Source organism: Pelecanus crispus, chromosome 12 (genome assembly GCF_030463565.1).
Source record: "Pelecanus crispus isolate bPelCri1 chromosome 12, bPelCri1.pri, whole genome shotgun sequence".
NCBI lineage: Eukaryota > Metazoa > Chordata > Aves > Pelecaniformes > Pelecanidae > Pelecanus > Pelecanus crispus.
Window position 1 is genome coordinate 1,162,977 of NC_134654.1, and position 18,855 is coordinate 1,181,831.

At 46.7% G+C, this 18,855-nt stretch overlaps 1 protein-coding gene across 2 annotated transcripts in view; it reads right to left on the bottom strand.

Moving 5' to 3' along the window:
• Positions 1-12,195, bottom strand: part of SGSM2 (small G protein signaling modulator 2) — a 60,872-nt gene extending 48,677 nt beyond the window's left edge. For both annotated transcript variants that reach the window (XM_075719885.1, XM_075719883.1), the window contains exons 1-2: positions 12,139-12,195; positions 3,945-4,020 (exon numbers count right to left, since the gene is read on the bottom strand). In XM_075719885.1, the coding sequence (XP_075576000.1) occupies positions 3,945-4,020; positions 12,139-12,195 (133 nt within the window). The remainder of the gene's footprint in view (positions 1-3,944; positions 4,021-12,138) is intronic.
• Between the last annotated feature and the right edge of the window lie 6,660 nt (positions 12,196-18,855).

Sequence of the window (18,855 nt, forward strand, 5' to 3'; positions counted from 1 at the left end):
AAAAGGCTTAGCAGAGCTGCAGGTAGTTTTCGGACAAACACAGTAAGCGTAATGCACTGAACTGGAAAACTCTGCTTGCCAGTTACTGGTCAATACACATTAGGTAACTGCAGAGACGGACAGAAGAAAAGCTTCCTTTTTCTTCCCCCTTTCCCTCAGAAGTGTAAAAGCTGGGAAGGGCTACTATTCCTGGCGAGAACACAACCAGCCATGAAAACTTCAGGGAAGCTGGTGAAAGGCAATTTGCAGGAGGAGAGCGCCAGCGTTCTCCCTGGCCTGCAGAAATGGCACGGAGCTGAATGAGCGAGGCACGGTCCCTACGTCATGCGATGTCAGCTACTGTTACCAAGGAAACGGCACCAGATAACCCGGGCTGAAAGCATCCACATCCAGAAACGCCTGTCCACTAAAGACGCTACAAATATCCACAGAGCTTGTGTCATCTCATTGTACTCTGATTGACAACACAATACTGGTGAAATTCACTCAACAGCAACCTGTAGCCCAAAGAAATTTGGAATTTTTGTTCCAAAATGGCACACATGAGCCACACTGCGCACAGTCCAAACTGAACCGCTACGGCTCTGAATGACAGAGCTAGATCTTTTATAAAGCAGACAGGATGAAAGAGTAACTGGAATGTAACTAGGTTATAAACTGGGTTGAGAACAAATACAAACCCATCTGCATTCATTGCTTCCCCACAAGGATGAAAATGTCAGCGCTGTTTTCCTTCTCTTAGATCACGCAGGTGAAGACTATAGATTGTAAGCAGAGTCACTGTGGTTACAACAAATCTCTCCCACCGGATGAGTAGGACTGACCAGCGCAGCGGCATTACAGCTCCAGTAGCCAGCAAGGGTGGCATGGAGCTGCCCCGGGTCTGGAGAATGGCATTTCCTTCAGGAGCTTGCGAAGGTGAGCTCATTGCTTCATCCTCTATGCTCAACAGGTTAGACAGGTAGCGCTGAGACTGTGTCTCCCATCTCAATACACACAATTTCTGTGGTCTCATTCGGGTGATGCTGGGGCAGGAGTGGGGCGTTCCTACCCACTGGATGCCAACATATCTCCACAGAGTCAAATCTCATATAAGCTCCTCTAAACTTGCAAATGAACCCTACACAACACGAGCTGCTCTTCTGTCCAACTGCACCCCACGGACTGAATCCAGGACCATGGAGACACATTTCAAGGGCTAGCCAGACTGTGAGGAAACCCATTCAGGCTCAACGCCCTGCAGTAATCTTGCATGAAAAACTTCCTTCTGCTTAACAGATGATGCACCTAGGCTCTGTTCAGAGATGCTTGGGGCTGAACAGTGAACACTGCGTCTGCCATCTCAGCCCTGGAGCTTCTTGTCCTTAAAAACCCCACTCACCGTAACAAAGAGGCACCGAAGAAGGGCGTGGGGAAAGTGGCACACACTACTTAATTGGCACCTTCAGCCATTTAGGGCCTAGGAGAGTTGGAAAATTTTCAGTTACTGGTGCAGACAGGCCCTGAAAATCAACTACCATGTATTTAAGAGACTCTTGCTAAACTCAGCCTTGCAGGAGAGTAAAATGATTCACAAGAATTCTATATTTATAACGAAGATTCGCTGAAAGTGACTCATGGACTGAGCCAATCTAATTTTAAATGGAAGGGAAAAACCTCTTGAAGAGGCACATGAAACTGGAGAGGGGGAGGGAAGAGAACTGCACACACAGGAGAGCCCCAGCCAGGAGCCGTTAGCCAGATCTACTGGAAATGGTTTCTCCATTCAATTAGCTGAGTGATAGCAGAACATTCAGCTTCACCTACTTCTCGTTTAGAGTTAATCAAGTCCTCCATTCAAAGCAGCTGTAGGCTGGAATACTTCCTTAGGATAGGTAGGATTGCTGGGCAATAATAAGGCAGCTCATGGAGAATCATTAGTTCTTCAGACCCTACAGAATTCAGAACACAAAATCAACTGGAATCATAGCGGGAGGGAGGGAGAAATATTAAGAAGATTTTACCGTACTGCTAATTTTGGCCAAGCAGATTCTAACAGAAATAGCTGCCGCCCCACGACCCCTTTCATCAACACTGCAGCACATCTTACAGAATATAATTTCGAAGACGGAGAACAGACACACAGCAGTAGGAGCTCTCCAGATCAAACAGGTAGGCCGCAGCAAGGGCACAGGCTCAGGGTTTCTTCATCTGCTCCTATCTCGCTACCGTTTTCCTCCGTTACTTTTCCTCCTCCGTACAGTACAAACATACAGTAGATAAAAGGGGAATATTTAACACAACTACAACCTAAATGGAGGAAATGGCTACCGCCTATATTAATAGCAATAAAACATTAGCCAGAGAACATGGCCAAATCTTGTGCTCCCGCACTGAATATGTAGGGATGAATAAATTCTCCTAAGCTCTGTAAGTAAAAGACAACTTGGAAACAGCAAGCAGGCTAGTGTAAGATGAGCCTTGCATACATAATCGCCACGCACAGCAGAGCAAGTTGGAATTTCAACGCTGCGACAGGAAAAGGTTACTATTCTCAGACTGTGGCTTTCAGTAACACGTGTCAATGCTTCGTTGTCTAAACAGTCCACTTATCTCCAAAGCCAAATCTAACTTCCACTCCTCTTAACCTCTCCACTGTCATCAACACATAACTGGGTATGCCTGGCTGCAAATGCTCCATTCTGTGAAATCCAGAAGTGTTTAGATGATGGCCGTTCTCCAATCATTCTTAGCATTGCTCCCAGTTAAGTCTTCAATTTGAGGCATGAAGAGAAAGCAGCCAAGAATTCACAGGCCAACATACATATTTACAACCGTACACAGCTTTAATTCTCAGCAGTATCTTGCTGAGATGCTTCTCCACACACCAAAGTCTGACAAACAGTGTTAATTTTTTATTGGCCCTACTAAATTATGGGCTAGATTACAGAACTGTTGGACAAGCTTTCAACAGTTCCTTCTCAGGCACTGAATGAAGTGGCCAAGTCTCCAAAGCAGTACTTGGTGTGAACTCCTGGGAGCTGACCTCTGCTGAGAACCCAGCGTTGGACCATTCTTTATCCACCCTCCAACACAGGGTCTGCTTCACTCCATCATCACTACACACACACATCAGTCTAAGTCTGCAGGGACCAGGCAAACCACCACCAAATTTTGGAATTTATTCAGACTTTGAGCGATTCACATAGCTCTGCAACACCAGCTGCCCTTGGTATATATGATGTTACCTCCAAAGAAATTTTATTTTCTTGCTAATTCCTGGTAATGCAACTTCCAAAATACAGTCATGAGGAAAAGTCACCAAAATAACCGCTCACTGATTATATCAAAAACTATACAAGAATGCCCGCAATGTCCAAGCCTAGACCTCAATCTCTCAAATGCATCATTTATGTAATACAGCATTCAGCGCACAGTGGAGAGCAGAGAAGTGTTGCGAAGACCTGAAACATGCCAATTAGCCAGTGGCATGACACTGGCTAGCAAAGTCACAGAGATTTCCATTGATTCCCTTCTTTAAAAAAGAGCTGTTGCTCTTTCAATGACTTTTTGGGTTGGATTCTGTCACCTACACTCAAAATGAGACACCTTACAGGACAAAGTACTTTCAGCTGGAAGGTAGCTGCCAGATTTTAACTCGTGACTGTCAAAACTTCATTTTTTAGCACTTATTCTCTGGCTTGTATCTTACCTCCAAATATGTTTTTTTTTTAACCTACTAGTGCTTCCTAGTAAATCACCTTGTCATTTTGGCTTGGTACTTATTTTGGATAATGCCATTTTAATAAGAGTCACTGTAGCAAATGTAAAGAAAAGGTGACATGGGCCTGAACTCCGTGATTTTTAATATTTAAATCCCTGCATTTACCTCCAACAGCAGAGAAAATAAATTTCTATAGGAAAAGTAAGATTACGTAGTGTTAGCTCCTTTGTGTGTCATTTACCACATAAGGCGATGATGTGACTGCTGTCTTCATGTACAAATTTCCGGGTGACAGCTTCTTCCATGATCTGCTTTACCTAAAATGAATAAAAAGAAGTGATTGTAAGACCCCAACACAAACCAGCAGAGCCCTTGGCAGTTTCAGTTTCAACCTTTGCTTGCCCTTTCCCCATCACCAAAAGACTAACAAACTCACGCAAGTTACTCTTTGAAGGGAAGGAAGGATAAAAGCATTTAAGAAGGGAAAGGAAGGACAAACCTGAGCAGCTTTTCATGGGTTGAGGGAACCTCTGGTAGGTTCAAGGACAGGCCTACTTGGGACGTGCCCCTATAAAAGGATGAATTATTTCAGCGCACCCGGAGTGCTCTCCGGAGAACTTCAGCAGAAGTTCCAAAGGGCTGTGCAAAACTTGTTATATCATTCATCCTCGGCCTTCCCGCGTATAGTTACTTCTGCTCATGAAACAAAATTACGAATTGCCATGTGCTCTTTCCAATTGTGACATTCTGCTTTTCCTCAAGCACAAAGAATCCCTGAACTACACAGGTGTGCATCCCAAGAGAGGTTTACAGCAACCTTTCTCCCGTTTGGGGACTTTACGTACCACAGTAATTACAAATGAGCTCTCAAAGCTCTGCTGCGCCAGGCACGATACAAAAATAATATAGTAGCTATACAGAAGACAGCGCCTTCGGTTTTTGCTTCTAGACACAATTTAACAATTACAGCAAATACAATTACATTTATCACACTTCTTACTGATTTAAAACAAAGTTCCTCTCCCGTTTCAAGCCTGATGTGTCAAGCTCCAGAGGGAATTCATTGCAGATCACTGACTTTCAAAAATTAAGGAAGAAAACAGACAAATCTTACAATTAGGCTCTTGAAGAGAGGCTGCAGTTACCCTCCATTCATCTGCTAGCTTATTCCTCCCCCAGTGGCTTCCTTTGCCTGATACCAGATGAAACCTATTTGCGTCAACCAACTCATTTATCAGACACTCATTCCTTCCTGGCCACGGAGCACTTGTTTTTCCAGATACAAATCCACAACCATTTTTGACTTCTCTCATTTGTGGGCTATAATTACGGGGTTAGGACACTCTGCCTAAATAAATGCCACATTACTTTCAATATATGAAAGTAAGTGCTAATGCTCTCTTCTTCCAACATTTTTTTTTTTAACTTGAAGATGATTTTTACAGCAGTCCTGAAACCCAACAAATAGTGAATTATCTGGCAGGTGATGCCTGTGTGGCTGCTCTTTACCAACAAGCTCAGCAGCACGGCCTGCGTACCAGCTCAGAGTGACCCGAGTGCTGGCGCAGGCTGCACAGCAGTGGCCACCAGCAGCGTGCCGCAGGGGCCAGGTCCGCACACCTAGGAGACCTGGGCCCGTGCTTGCCAGGAGGGCTGGCAGCTGTGCGCTCAGCTCTCCTTTGGCTGCATCTGGTACCCGAGCCAGCCAGTTTAAAGCTAGCTGAGTTACCGCTTCTCTATAGCGTTGGCAGGTCCAAAGGTTTTAAGCCTTCCCACTCAGCGCTGGAACCAGGAGAAGCTGCAGGTGCAATGCCTGATCAACAGCTGGGCTCTCTACTTGCGCTGCTGTGACGATGAAGGCAGCTCAGTGCCTTCTCCAGTTTGGAGGGCTTCCTCCTCCTGTAAAATCGTTTGCAAAGCCAGTTCTGGATGTCATAATCAAGCATGCCTTCCCCTGGCTGATCATCATGAGTGGGCCCCCATGCCCACTCCTACACCCCGACCCCGGCCGGCAGCAGCCTGCAGCTCTGGCTCTTGCTGCACGAGCCTTTCAACACATGGTGTTCTCCTCACCCCAAATTCTGGATCAAGTTGATCCTACAGAATTTGGACTTCTTATCAAACATGAGCCCTCTGGGTTGCAACGACAACATTGAGGGGGGGAAGCAGACATGTAAGATGCTTTGAAAGTAGAACATGTTTTATATCTGAGGACTTCAAAGCAAGGTTTTTGCACTTTATAAAACCTGGCTCACTGTTCACATACCGAGGCTTGACAATATAAACTCCTAACATGGCAATTTGTTTCTTTCCTGTGCCATTTCTGACATGGCTATAAGAACTTCAGACCTTACAGTAAAACAGTGGGAGGTGGAGGAGTAAGAGAATATCAAGAAAGAAGCAAAGGTGGGAGGTGGTCTCATGGATCGCACACAGGAAGCATTTGGATTATCCTGTTTATCCAGCATTCCCCTTCTCACATTTTTATTTGCATCACTGTCGATTTACAAGCTTCGTATCTGTTTGTCTTGGCAGGAACCCAACAAAATTTGCCCCAGATCTCACCCAGAGGTTTGAAATCAGCTAGATAATAGCACCTAGGCAGACCACAGCTCAGCAAAGGGGAGGAGAGAGGACAGCTGCGCAGCTCTGCCCGTTTAAATTCCAGCTCAGACCCTGACCTGCATTTTCACACGTGGGAGGCAGCGTGTTCCGGCAAACGCAGCTTGCAGTGGAAGTACAGAGACAGTGCCATCCACTGCCTCCAAGCCAACTCATCCCTGTGCCTCAGCCGACCCATCTGTGAAAGAAGGATGGTGACCCAACCTTTGCAAGCTGTTCTGATTTCACTGGATGAAAACTGTAGTTAATCTACTAAATGAAAGGCCCGATTTACTAAAGGGAGGAAGTACCCCAAGTGCCACTAGCGTTAAGGTGGACAGGAGAGAAAGCACGAGAGCTGCACATGGGTAAGTCATGCACGTGTCCACAGGCATGAATTCAGGCACCACTCAGGACTGCAAACTGTGATTTCAGTCGCAGCTCCCCGGGGAACAGTAACTGGAATTCAATTCCTGACGACAGAGAGGAAGAAGAATCCTTTAGCAGGAGCAAGAGCTCTGGAGCTCAGAGGCCAATTCCCTGCTGTCACACATTTCCCAGGCATACCCCAATCATTAGTCTTTATTAGCTCAGTATATTATTTAGATTGCAGTCTGCAGCCCAGGAACAAAAAATGTAAAGCATATAAAAAAATTAGAAAGAAAAAGCTTTCAGATGCAATAAGCAACCCTACTTTTCTACAGCAGCACCATATGGTCAGCCTATCAGCAGAGTCTGAATCCAGGACCTCCAGAGCTAAGCAGGACAGACCAGGCGAGCAATCAGTGGCTGTTCCCAGCTGCCACCCAACAGAGCAACCTTTGCATGCTTTCTGGAGAGTCAGTGAATGTTATTAGAAAACATTTTCAGGGCACAGACAGCAGATGCAAAGATTCAAGAGCTGGAATGCAGCGTTCTTCAATCCCATGTCATCCCTCACTGCCACGTAATTCAGGGATGCTCCAGGCAAGGAGCTAAATCAAATGTTTCTCATCACATGGAACATAAGCCTTTTTCTTTTCCTGTTTTGGTTTTTTTTTTTCCCCCTTGCAATTCTGTGCAGCTCTCTTTGTAGAGAATTATGCTGTTGTGTCTCTGTGTTCTGGGGAGGCACTTGTCAATGAAGCTTTCTGAACATAAGCCTACACAGACACCCACCTGCAGATACTAGCGGACCTGACCAAACTGCAAATTAATCTCATTAAAAGAAACACCAACATCCCGTCCCCCGCCACTCACCCATCCACCTGCACAGGTAAAGAAATCTATTCAGCCTACTGAACGGCGGCTTGCTGCAGGGGATGGCGGGCTGCCTCCTCCAGCTGCAGCCCGTGCTGCTGACGGAGGGGCACCCGGAGAGAAACCTGCCCCGGCGGGAAGGAGGTGACAGAGGTGTGACACAGGCTCCCTCCACCACCTTGGAAACACCCCTCCTGTTCTCTGAGCCTCCTCTGCAAGGCCAACACAGGATCTACTCATCTTAGGCAGGCTGCTCGTTCACACCTGCCAGGTGGCACAAGCACACAGAAAAGCAGCGAGCGCACCGGCTTCTGTGCCTTTCAGCCTCTCCGTCCGTCAGCCAGAAGCAGCGCTGCACCAGCGGAACCGCAGAGAGCTCTGGCAGGCTCAGGAGACATTCCGAGCCTCTTCTCCCCGGAAAAGGTAATGGACTACGTGTGCACCAAGTCTACCAACCACTGGAGAGCAAGGATGGGAAAGATCTGTCTACCCGAGTAAAGATCCTGGCATTTGAGGAGTGAAGAATATCCTGGTGGTAGCATTATCCAGGTAAAGCAAAGCAAGCTCCTCAAATAAAAGTCGATATGTATTTGCACAAGGTTATAGTGGATCACTGCTCTGACTTTCTTCTACATCTAACAATGGTAAAAACTTTCAGAAGCGGTCAAACACCAAACATAGGTCATAATACATGGATTATTAAGTAAGTTTCACCCCAGAAATACACAAGAGAAATGTCTTTATGTTTAATGTTTCAATTTTTGTTATAAGGAAGCTTTAAAAATGGAAATAAACTCCCATTTTGCAGCAAGCTGCCAGTGTAAGAGACCAAGAAAATGAAGACTATTAGGACACGACATGCACTGACTATATACCAATTTATTCACAAGCCATAGGGCTGGAAGAGACCCTCAGGTGTTGCCTTTTCCATCCCTCTCTCGAGTTCCTGGTCCGCTCCAATGAGAACAGACAGATAGGACCTGCCTTACTGCAATTTTGCTGAACTGTCACAACGATGGATTTCTGACCAGGGCTGGCCCAGCACATCTCAACATATCTGCAGCTTTCAGGGTTAGAAGGACCTTTCAGACCAGCACCGCTCCTTCAGAACACAGGTTGCAGCGCTTTCCCCAGCCATGCACCGTGATGGGACGCTGGAGAAGCACCACGGGGACGATGCAGCATTGGAGGCAAAGAACAGTGCTCATAAAATACTGCAATAACCAGGACCACAGTTAAAACCCACTGCATCTTTCTCCTCAAAGGAGAAAACCTCACATCCAGCACCCGTGCCTTCTTTAGCTTGTGTAGGTACTGTCATCTCATTTACTGATCGCTCCTGCCGCACTGGCTCTTTGTTACTCTTGATGAATTAGTGGGTGGTGTAAATAGAAGCTGTTAAGTAAATACTATATTTCTGCTCAGAAGTGGTTGCATTTTAGTTGTAAGATGAGCAATTGTGTTTCTGAAACACTCTGAAATTTTTCAGGGTGAAACTGCTAAGATTATTGTTCTCCTGTTTGTTTCACAGCTGGAAAGAGCGCTGTGTTTAAATCCAGAAATGGCAAAACCCCTCCATTTCAGTAGGTAGAAGGAAATGGCCAGAGAAAAGCCTGTTTTATGAGTCTACTTGTCGCAACAGATCTTCCTGCAGAGAGAGATAAATGTTTGAAACGTGAACTTATAAGCAGCCTCAGCGTGAATCCCAGTAGAGTTAAATTTTCAAAACACATTACATCTCCTCCTTTCTATTAGACCCAACAAAATACATTCTTTACCAGTGGGAATTGAAAGTCCATCTGAGAAAAAGCAAACAACATTAAATTCTCCCAAAGGAAAAACGCGAAAGTTTTTGCTGAGAGGGAGAGACAAAATAAAATTAAAAAAAAAATCACTTTGCACCAAGTGACACTAGAGATAACCATTTTATATTTTGCAAAGACAACCGAATTTTAATAGGTTTGGCGTAAACAACACACAGAAAGAATATGTTTACTCTGAACTCCATTAGATATTGAGGTTACATGAAGAAAATTCAACGGGAGGAAGAGCCTGGGTTTAAAGGACCAGGGAAGGGAACAATCGCTTTGAGAACGGACACGGACTAGTCATGTTTGCAAAACAAGACCACCAACACACGTGCAGGTATAAGCGGCTGTGTGAGAAGTCACACAGAATAAAAAATGAGGTTGGAAATTCTACCGGAAAAAGTTAATTACTGTCATTAAGGGCAGCATAATCTGGTGGTTGGCATACTAGTGGTTTGCATTCAATTCCTGGCTCCATTGATTGATTGTTTAAAAGGAAAACAGAATCTCGGTCTCGGTGTCTCTGACTGCCTCCTGATACAAGCTGTCTGAACGCGAGCAGAAGAGCCAGGGTCCCCTGCTACACGTCTGTGCAGCGCACAGGCAAGAGGGGTTACCTTAGCCGGCACGCAATCGCCAAAAAGCTCTCATGACTATTTTAGGATAGAAAGCTCTGGGCAACCCCCCAAAAGCCAAGCCAACATAAATCCTCTAAAAGAGCATTTGTGGGGATTTGGAGAAGAAAAAAAAAAAAAAAAAACCACATCAGAGACAAAACAAAAATGCAGATGGCATAGAAGGTATGAATAACACTTTCAAGCATTATCCAAGTAATTTAAAAGCTAGAGTCCAATTAAAAACATTTTAGGGACTTTAAAACAAATTAGCCTCAGATTTTTTAATTATATACTACTTGTTCTCCTCAGCTCGAGCTGGCTTGGATCATGAAAATCCATTTCACTTTCAATCTCGTACATTAGCACAAGATTGCGATGTTCAGAGTTGGAAAACATTCCTCAAATTTATTTATACATTTAAACATTAACCCAGGAGAGCAAGTGCACACGCTTCTAAATCAAACCTTAGACTACCTTGGCTCAAAGGTCCTAGTTTAAGCTAAAATTTCTAAATTGCGCGGCAGGTGCATGGCTGCATTAAGCTGCAGCATTTAACGTGAGCGAGCAATAGGTCAGACCTGCTCCGTGCCCTGCAGCCAGGTGCTGGCTGGGTCATTCTAGGACATGGTCCTGCAATTTTGCATACAGATCGTTCTTTGGGTGTCTAACCCTACTCTACCACTTCCACCCAGTCAACCTACAGCGACTGAAACATCTGGTATTTTCTGGTTTCAATGCTAACAAGTAGTAGGACACCAGATTCAGGCTCAGGAACCTCGGCCGTAGCAACAACTTTTTACTTGAGCTTTAATGAATCTTGCTCTCCCCACCACGACTAATTTCCCCAGCTGTGAACTGGGGGAGGGGAAGGAGGATAGCTAGCTTTTTAAAAATACTTTTTATTGCTGTGACGGATAAGCATTACATCTTCACTTAGCTCCTGTGTAAGAACAGGCAACTACATACACACTCAGGGCCACAAAAATGCAAAATACGGTACTCGGGTGTCCTGGGAAGAGGTGGCTGCTTGCTACGCTGCCACTTCCACCTGGAGCACCTTGACGAAGGCGCCCGTAGACCAAGGTGTGCTTATGCCACCAGGCAGGGACCCCAAAAAGCATCCTGTTGGAGCGGGTCTCAGCACAAACCTTGCTCTGCGGTAAGCAGCCACTCCAGCCAAGTGCAAAGCAGAGCAGGAGCTCCGTCCCGCTGAGCACGCGTCCTGCCAGGCAACAGCATGGTTCTTTGTGAAGACCGAAGCACCCCCAGTCCAAACACACGTGCGATCAAATGCCACCGTCCCCATCTGGGCACCAGGTGTTCGGCACTTTATCCGCCAAGGGATCTCAGATTGCCCCAGCACGCAAATGTCACACAGCTGCCTGTAAGAACACCCACCCAAATTAAGGCAGCCTTCCTCCCCGCTTTCTCAGCGCGCTTCCTAAAGCGCTGGTATTAGCACCGCAGGAGCAGACACTTCTGCCAGGGCTCCGGCTTTTGGGAGCCACGTCAATTCATCCAAGGGTATCTTAGGACTAGCTTTATCACGGATTTTCCCCCTTTCTCCTCTAAAACTCGCAGCTAAGGAAAAGTTAGTGAAGAACTGGTAATAAGGGAAAGACAAGCCCAGGGAAGGGGGGCCGGGATCACGACAGCCTCCTGCCTCCGCAGACGAGCCAAGCGTCGCCCGCAGCACCCCTGCTCCCCGGGGCGCCCGGCAAGAGCCCCGCAAACCACCGGCGTGTTTCTGCAGCATTTGGGCTAAGCAGCCTTTATTGACTTATTTTCCCATGACGGAAAGGTCACGTACTCCACAGCAGCAGCACAGAAAGGGTTAAACAGTTGTAGCCGAGCAAATCCTCCGCTTGCCCATTCATCGCCTCCTGAAGGAAACTCTGGTTTTAATTCAATCCGGCCCAAGCTTGATTTTATTGACTCCAGGCGAACTCCGAGCTACCGGCCCCACCGCAAGAGAAACGAAGCAAATTCACCCCTCGCAGGGTTCACCCTGCCGCCGCCGGCCTGACCCCGCCGCGGGGACCGAGCAGGGCGGCCCGGAGCCCTCCCGGGGGGGACACAACTGGGGCGGGGGGCTCAGCCCCCCTCACAGCCCCAGCCCCGCCGCGGAGCACGCCCGCCCGCCGCCGCCCCCCTCCTCCTCCTCCCTCACCTCCTTCTTCACGTTCCACAGCAGCTTCTCCTTCACGGCGTCCGCCGAGCAGCTCATGGCGGAGCGGGGGGGGGGGAGCGGGGCCGCCCGCCGCCCTCAGAGCCGGGAGCGCCCGCGGGGCCGGGGCTGCGCCGCGCCGCGCCGCCCCGCCGCCATCTTCCGCCGCTGGCGTCAGGCGGAGGGCGGGGCCGCACCTGCCGCCACCGCCGCCCCGGCTGGGGGGGGGGGAGCCATGGCAACGGGGGCGGGGCCAGCGCCGGCCGCGGGCGGGAGCGCTGAGGTAACGCGCGGCCATGGGCGGCCCCGGGCCCGCCGGTACCGGCCCGGGCCCGCCGGTACCGGACCTGCCCGCCGGTACCAGCCCAGGCCTGTCGGTACCGGGCCCGTCTGCCGGTACCAGCCCGGGCCTGCCCACCGGTACCGGGCCTGTCGGTACCAGCCCGGGCCTGTCGGTACCGGGCCCATCCGCCGGTACCGGGCCGGTCCTGTCAGTACCAGGCCTGCCCGCCGGTGCCAGCCCGGGCCTGTCGGTACCGGGCTCATCTGCCAGTACCAGCCCGGGCCTGCCCATCGGTACCGGGCCTGTCGGTACCAGCCCGGGCCCGCCGGTACCGGGCCTGCCCGCCGGTACCAGCCCGGGCCTGTCAGTACCAGGCCTGTCGGTACCGGGCCTGCCCGCTGGTACCAGCCTGGGCCTGTCGGTACCGGGCCCGTCCGCCGGTACCAGCCCGGGCCTGCCCGTCGGTACCGGGCCTGTCGGTACCAGCCCGGGCCCGCCGGTACCAGGCCTGTCGGTACCGGGCCTGCCCGCCGGTACCAGCCCGGGCCTGTCAGTACCAGGCCTGTTGGTACCGGGCCTGCCCGCCGGTACCAGCCCGGGCCTGTCAGTACCAGGCCTGTCGGTACCGGGCCTGCCCGCCGGTACCAGCCCGGGCCTGTCAGTACCAGGCCTGTCGGTACCGGGCCCGTCCGCCGGTACCAGCCCGGGCCTGCCCACCAGTACCGGGCCCATCCGCCAGTACCAGCCCAGGCCCGCCAGTACCGGGCCTGCCTGCCGGTACCAGGCCAGGCCTGTCAGTACCAGGCCTGTCAGTACTGGGCCTGCCCGCCGGTACCAGCCCGGGCCTGTCGGTACTGGGCCTGCCCGCCGGTACCAGCCCGGGCCCGCCCTAGGCCCAAAGGAGCCGCAGCCCAGGAGGGTCCCAGGGATCTCCGTGGTTCAGCACCTCCCTGTGAGCGCAGCACCAGTCTCTCTGGAGAAGGGAAGGGGGGGTGGTGGTGAAGGATCAGGTTAGCGACATCTGTTAAATCTGCTTTTTCTAGCGCTCCTCCCCCTGTAGAGTCAACATCTTGCTTGATGCGCTTTCTGATGTTGGCACAAGGACAGCACTTTGCAAAAACACTGCGCTCAAGCTCTTCCTTCCAGAGCAAATAAGGATGTAGGCACCATCACTCCTTCAGCAGGGGTGTTCAGGATACTCAGCAAACCAGAGCTCGCTCTCAGCTCACTCCAGCTACTGCTGCAAATCCTCTATCAGCTGTGGCTGTGATTGCAAAGATGCTACAGAACACCTGGGCAAAGGGAGAGCTCCCAAGGGAATCATGCAGGAAAAAAGAGACAGTAGGCAGGAGGAGATGGACCACACTGAGAACAAGACAGACCTCCCTTAGTGGAGGCAGAAAAGGGAAAAAGAAGAGAAGAGTTGTTCCATTTTTGAAAGAGGCAACAGAGAGAGGAGACAATCACATTACGCAGTCACAAGAACCAAAAGTCCTACCACGATGAGTAGAAGTAGGCTGTTTCTACAAGCTCTCATACAACAAAGTCGGGTAGGAGCACCTACCCTACAGGTAAACCAATTCTCAACAACGCAACTGTGAGAAAGAATAGCCGGTACGCACGAGAAACCACAGTTACGTAAGGAAGGTTTCCTTCTCACCTTTCCAAACAGAAGTATTACTCAGCTTCCTTCAAAGACACTCAGATACTTTGTGGAATAGTTTTTGCTCACAAAAAAAAAAAAAACCCACCACCAACCAAACCCCAAAAACCTCTATGGCTTAGCTCAGAAAGCAGGGTAACAGCAGCCAAGAGAGCTAAATAAAACAGACGGATAAGATTATGTTGGCTACCTCACAGCACACCTACTGCAGAACATAGACTAAATCTCTGGGTCTAATTTCCTGCTAGGCTGCTCTGTCAGTCAAGAAAGGTTAAAGATTTTCAAAATACAAGTTACATTACCTTTGCGGTAATACAAATTGTGCGTAGACTTAATGAAAGATCAAAGCGCTCTGAGATTCTTATTAGGAAATGAAGTTATTTCCATGAACATGAAAAACTACCTCAGCCAATGAATTGTTCTGCAATTCAAGGAGAAGCCCAGAGAAAAATCAAAACCAGTTGCCTGCAGTGTACTTGTAAGTACACTGATACCTCCTACAAATAGCCTGCACTTGCAGGGCATGGGTGAAAGGTAGCAACAGCTCCATATAATACAAAGCCATTTGCCAATACAGTATCTCTGTGGTTCAGGAATCCTAAATACTTGGTGAAGATCACAACTACAATGCAGAACAAAAGTGCAGAGACCAACATGACGAATAAAAAGTTATGATGCTGGAGAAAAATCACAGAAGACAAAATATAACACTTTATTAAAAATTAGTGTTCCATTTCCATTTAATGCACTGATAAAAGAGAAAACACTTTAATCAATAGCTAATATGGTTACTGCATTAACTAAGTATTTTATCCATAAGGCTGACCCTTAAAAGTTAGACATAAAAATAAAACAAAGCCTGATGCTATAAGAAAACAACTTGATCACAGAATGTCAGTTTAAACAAGATCAGCAATCGTATTTGCCGTCCTCTGGATACAAAATAGTATAGAAATCCAAAGTCCTTTACTATTATTAAACAAATTAAGCTTCAACATCCCTCTGAGGTAGGGGAGGGTCTTACCACCATTTTATTTCAGATGACGAAAAATCATGCACATACAGAAAAACTGACTTGCTGTATGTCACTGAGTTAGCAGTGAAGTTGGAAACAGGACACATGCCCACTCATCTCTTAATAAAACCTCAGTTCTCCTAACAGAATGGATGGTGTGAAATTTGGCTGTAAAGATTTAATGCCAAGGATTGTCAGAGGATATAATCTAATTGTGTAAGACAAGGACTGCTGGGCCAGACAGATTCATTTAAGGCACACTTCATCAGTATTTCTAAGAGTGAATTGTGTCTGAAAAGTAAAAACCTCGAGGAAAAAAAAAATCTCATCAGAACCACAATAAGCATTGCCTGTTCCAAGCAGAATGCAGCTTTTCAATAACATCTTAGTATCGGTCCCTCCCATGCCCTCCCAGACTCGGTCAGTTATTTTATATTTTAACCAGGAAGTGCAAGAGAGAAAAAGTCAGCAGAATGGAGCATTACGATAGGATAAATGTCTCCTGTTCCAAAAACTAAATGTCAAGGTGAAGGTTAAACATTTAGTTCTCTCTCGGCATTTATCAAGCAGTTGGAGGCTGCTACCCTGCAGAGCTCTCTCTTTTGACATTATTGCCTAATTAACACTGATACTGAAAAGCTGTTTAACATAAGACATTCACTCAAGGCACCAAGTCTCCTTCTCTGTAGAAAGACTGAGGCTGTTTTGCAATATGTGAGGACCCCATTACAGAAACATGCAACCCTTTATTACAGTACTTGCGTAGAGATGTCAGCTAATGTTTTCCATTCATTCTCTCCATCTGCTAATACAGTATATGAATGCGCAAAAGTTCACGTAAATTTAGGAGTGACGAGGACAGTAAGGTTTCAAAGAGAGCTCCAGCAGCTAATGAATGCTAGCTGATGTAGTTAGAATTCGTACATTACAATTGAGGCAAAAAGGCATTTCCTGCTCCTAAAGGCTACTATAAATTCACAGGCACATCAGTAAACCCATCCATTGGTGATGGTCTATGTAGGAAGCCATTACAAGTCTCTTAACTTGCAGACAAATGCATATAATTAGAAATCTATGTTGTCTTAATAGGGATCCTAATTTGTGATCTTTGAAGCCAGCAGTGTCTTAGGAAGCAGAGCTGTTTGCTCTCTCTAGAAGTGGACGGCTTACTACAATTAAGTGAATGCTGCAGTTCAAAACTGCATTATCCTTTTCAGTGCTGCTTTTTCTCCATTATCCCAGGTTGTAAAAATATGTGCTGGAATGTCTAGAACATTCTTGTCAAAACAATTTATAGCCTTTAATTAAGTAAAGGATGATTAAGAGGACAATACAAAGCATGCGTTACATCAAAACCACGGTATTCAAAATTATCAGAACCTGGTAGTTCTGAGACTGTATAAATCAGCATGCCATAATTTTGGTGGAAAGGACACTCAGTTAACATCCTGTATTGGAGCAGTTCCAGATAAGCAGGACTCTTAAGAGAAAATACAGTGTTCTATCATTTGCATTAGAAAAATGTGCAGCCCATGAACTGTGTGATGGCTGCATCCATGTCTACACTGAGACTGAGACGTCATGTAAATTATCCAATTATGTAGGCACTTGGGGCATTCCAGATGTTATCAGAAGCCCGAGTGCAGCAGCCCTACCTAGGGAGGGGATCTCTAATACTACCATCATTTTAGCCTTCTGCATGCCCAAATAGCGCACTTCCCACACCACACCTACACAGAGGATTTCCTGATGCCCTCCCTATCTGTCCACCAGCGGAGGGAACTGTAGAACTGCCCGTCAAACCCAACCACTGGTATTGAACTGGGATCTCTTGGTCACATCCAGAAAATCTTACCAGGACAAAGAACACCAAGACCATGGCTTTGAAACATCTTTTGAATAGACAAAACTTTAGCGTTTATGCAATTAGGTTGTTACTCTGAATAAAGCTTACAGACTGACAGTGGTCTGTCCACAGTGCCCAAACATGGTTTAACATCATTCCAGTTCTAGTCATATCTTAATCCAAAAGTAGATGTTTTGTGATCAGTACTGATTGGGGGGTAGAGAAGGGAGAATGAATGGGGATGAGAGGAGGAGGTGAACTGAAAAGGGTGTCTGTACATATTTAAAAAACACTCATAACTGCTTGCAGTTCTTACTGATATGCCACATTCCACAAATACCAAGAAGTTATTTTACGCTTTTTAAGAGTCTCACAACAGTTTGTTTCCAAGATTAATTTACTCTAAATTCAAATCAGAAATTAATACTACTTGTTGGCTATGGGAGACAGGGAGAAGAAAACCAACTAAACCAAAACACAAGCTTTTCTCTGCTTCTTATAGCGTAATAATTCACAATTTGAATCCATCTCATTAATGAATCCTGGGAGTACAGAATCCAACCATGGAATGAAAGCCTCTGGACTAGCACACAGATCTGACACTCATTCTCTTGCACACACTCCTTCCCACATCCGTACTCCCCAGAGAAAAGGAATGCAAAGATGACATTTTTCTGCTTGTAACTTCTTTTAAACATAGTTTTGCAAGGCTACCACCATCACTTACTTAATCTGTTAACATTCACTATGAGAGTAACAAGGAAAAAAAATCATATAAATCATTTGCCAAGAAACAGAAGTGCCACATGTGAATTTTAAGTGGCAGTCTTATTTGTTACAAGATGAAAAAAAGTACAAGAGAATAAATTGAAGCTATTAAGTACAGCACAAAGACCCCATCACTACAGGCTCTGCTGGTAGCTTCAAAGCACCCACCACAGTGTAATTGAAATAGTATCAGTGGAGGGAAAAAATTTTAAAAAAAATCCACATCACACTCTAGCAGAATTAAAGAAAAAAACCACAACAAAAATCTTTGTCAAAACTAATCTCAGCAGCTGTATTTTCACTGGCACAATAGAAACACCAGCTGGAAAACAACAACTTACAGAAAGCAATATAAAAAGAAAAGAGGTTATTAGAGTTTTAAAGAGGCCTTTCACAAAAAGGCAGGTGCATTACTGTGGCAATGCTACTTCCTGAATGTGAGGAGAATTAAGTGAATGCCTGCCACATGTAGAGGCCGGGCTAGGCAGTAAAATCCTGAAAGTTTGTAGCCATTAGTGTTTTCTCACCAAGCCTCGACAATTTCATTTTCTAAAGTCTAAATGAGTGGAAATAATTTTTTTGTTCCCTCCCCTGCTTCTATTACTACCAAGCCATCTACCATCTTAATTCTACTTACTAATTTGGGATTATTTTCTTGTCAGGCTTTTGCAGTAATGTGCTTTAGAACCTGTGGGTAGATTTGGCACTGGTCAAAGCAGTTCAAGACTAACCATCACAGAATCTGAAGCTTCCATGTTCATGTACAACATGGGAACGTAAAAGCAGTTGTGGAGTGTGCTCCACCACTGTCACATACCCATAGCTCCCAATGAACTGCCATCAAGTCATAACTGTTTGTGACAGTGGTAAAATTTGAATCAGCAACCTACAGCTGAAACATATAAGCAAATATTTAAAAATACATTACCAACTTTCATACTAAACTTGAAACTGTTTCCATAGACCCAATTTGCAGAGCAGCCTTGGCTCCAACCTTCTGAAAAGCCCTTTACAATTAGCACCCAGCCAAGCACTCAGAATAAAAGTGATTATTTCAGTTTAAAATTCAGTATAAGCTACCTCTTTCTCCTGTGTCCAAAGCCTCTTGCAGTTTCATGCTAGAACAAGATTGTTACGACTATTCT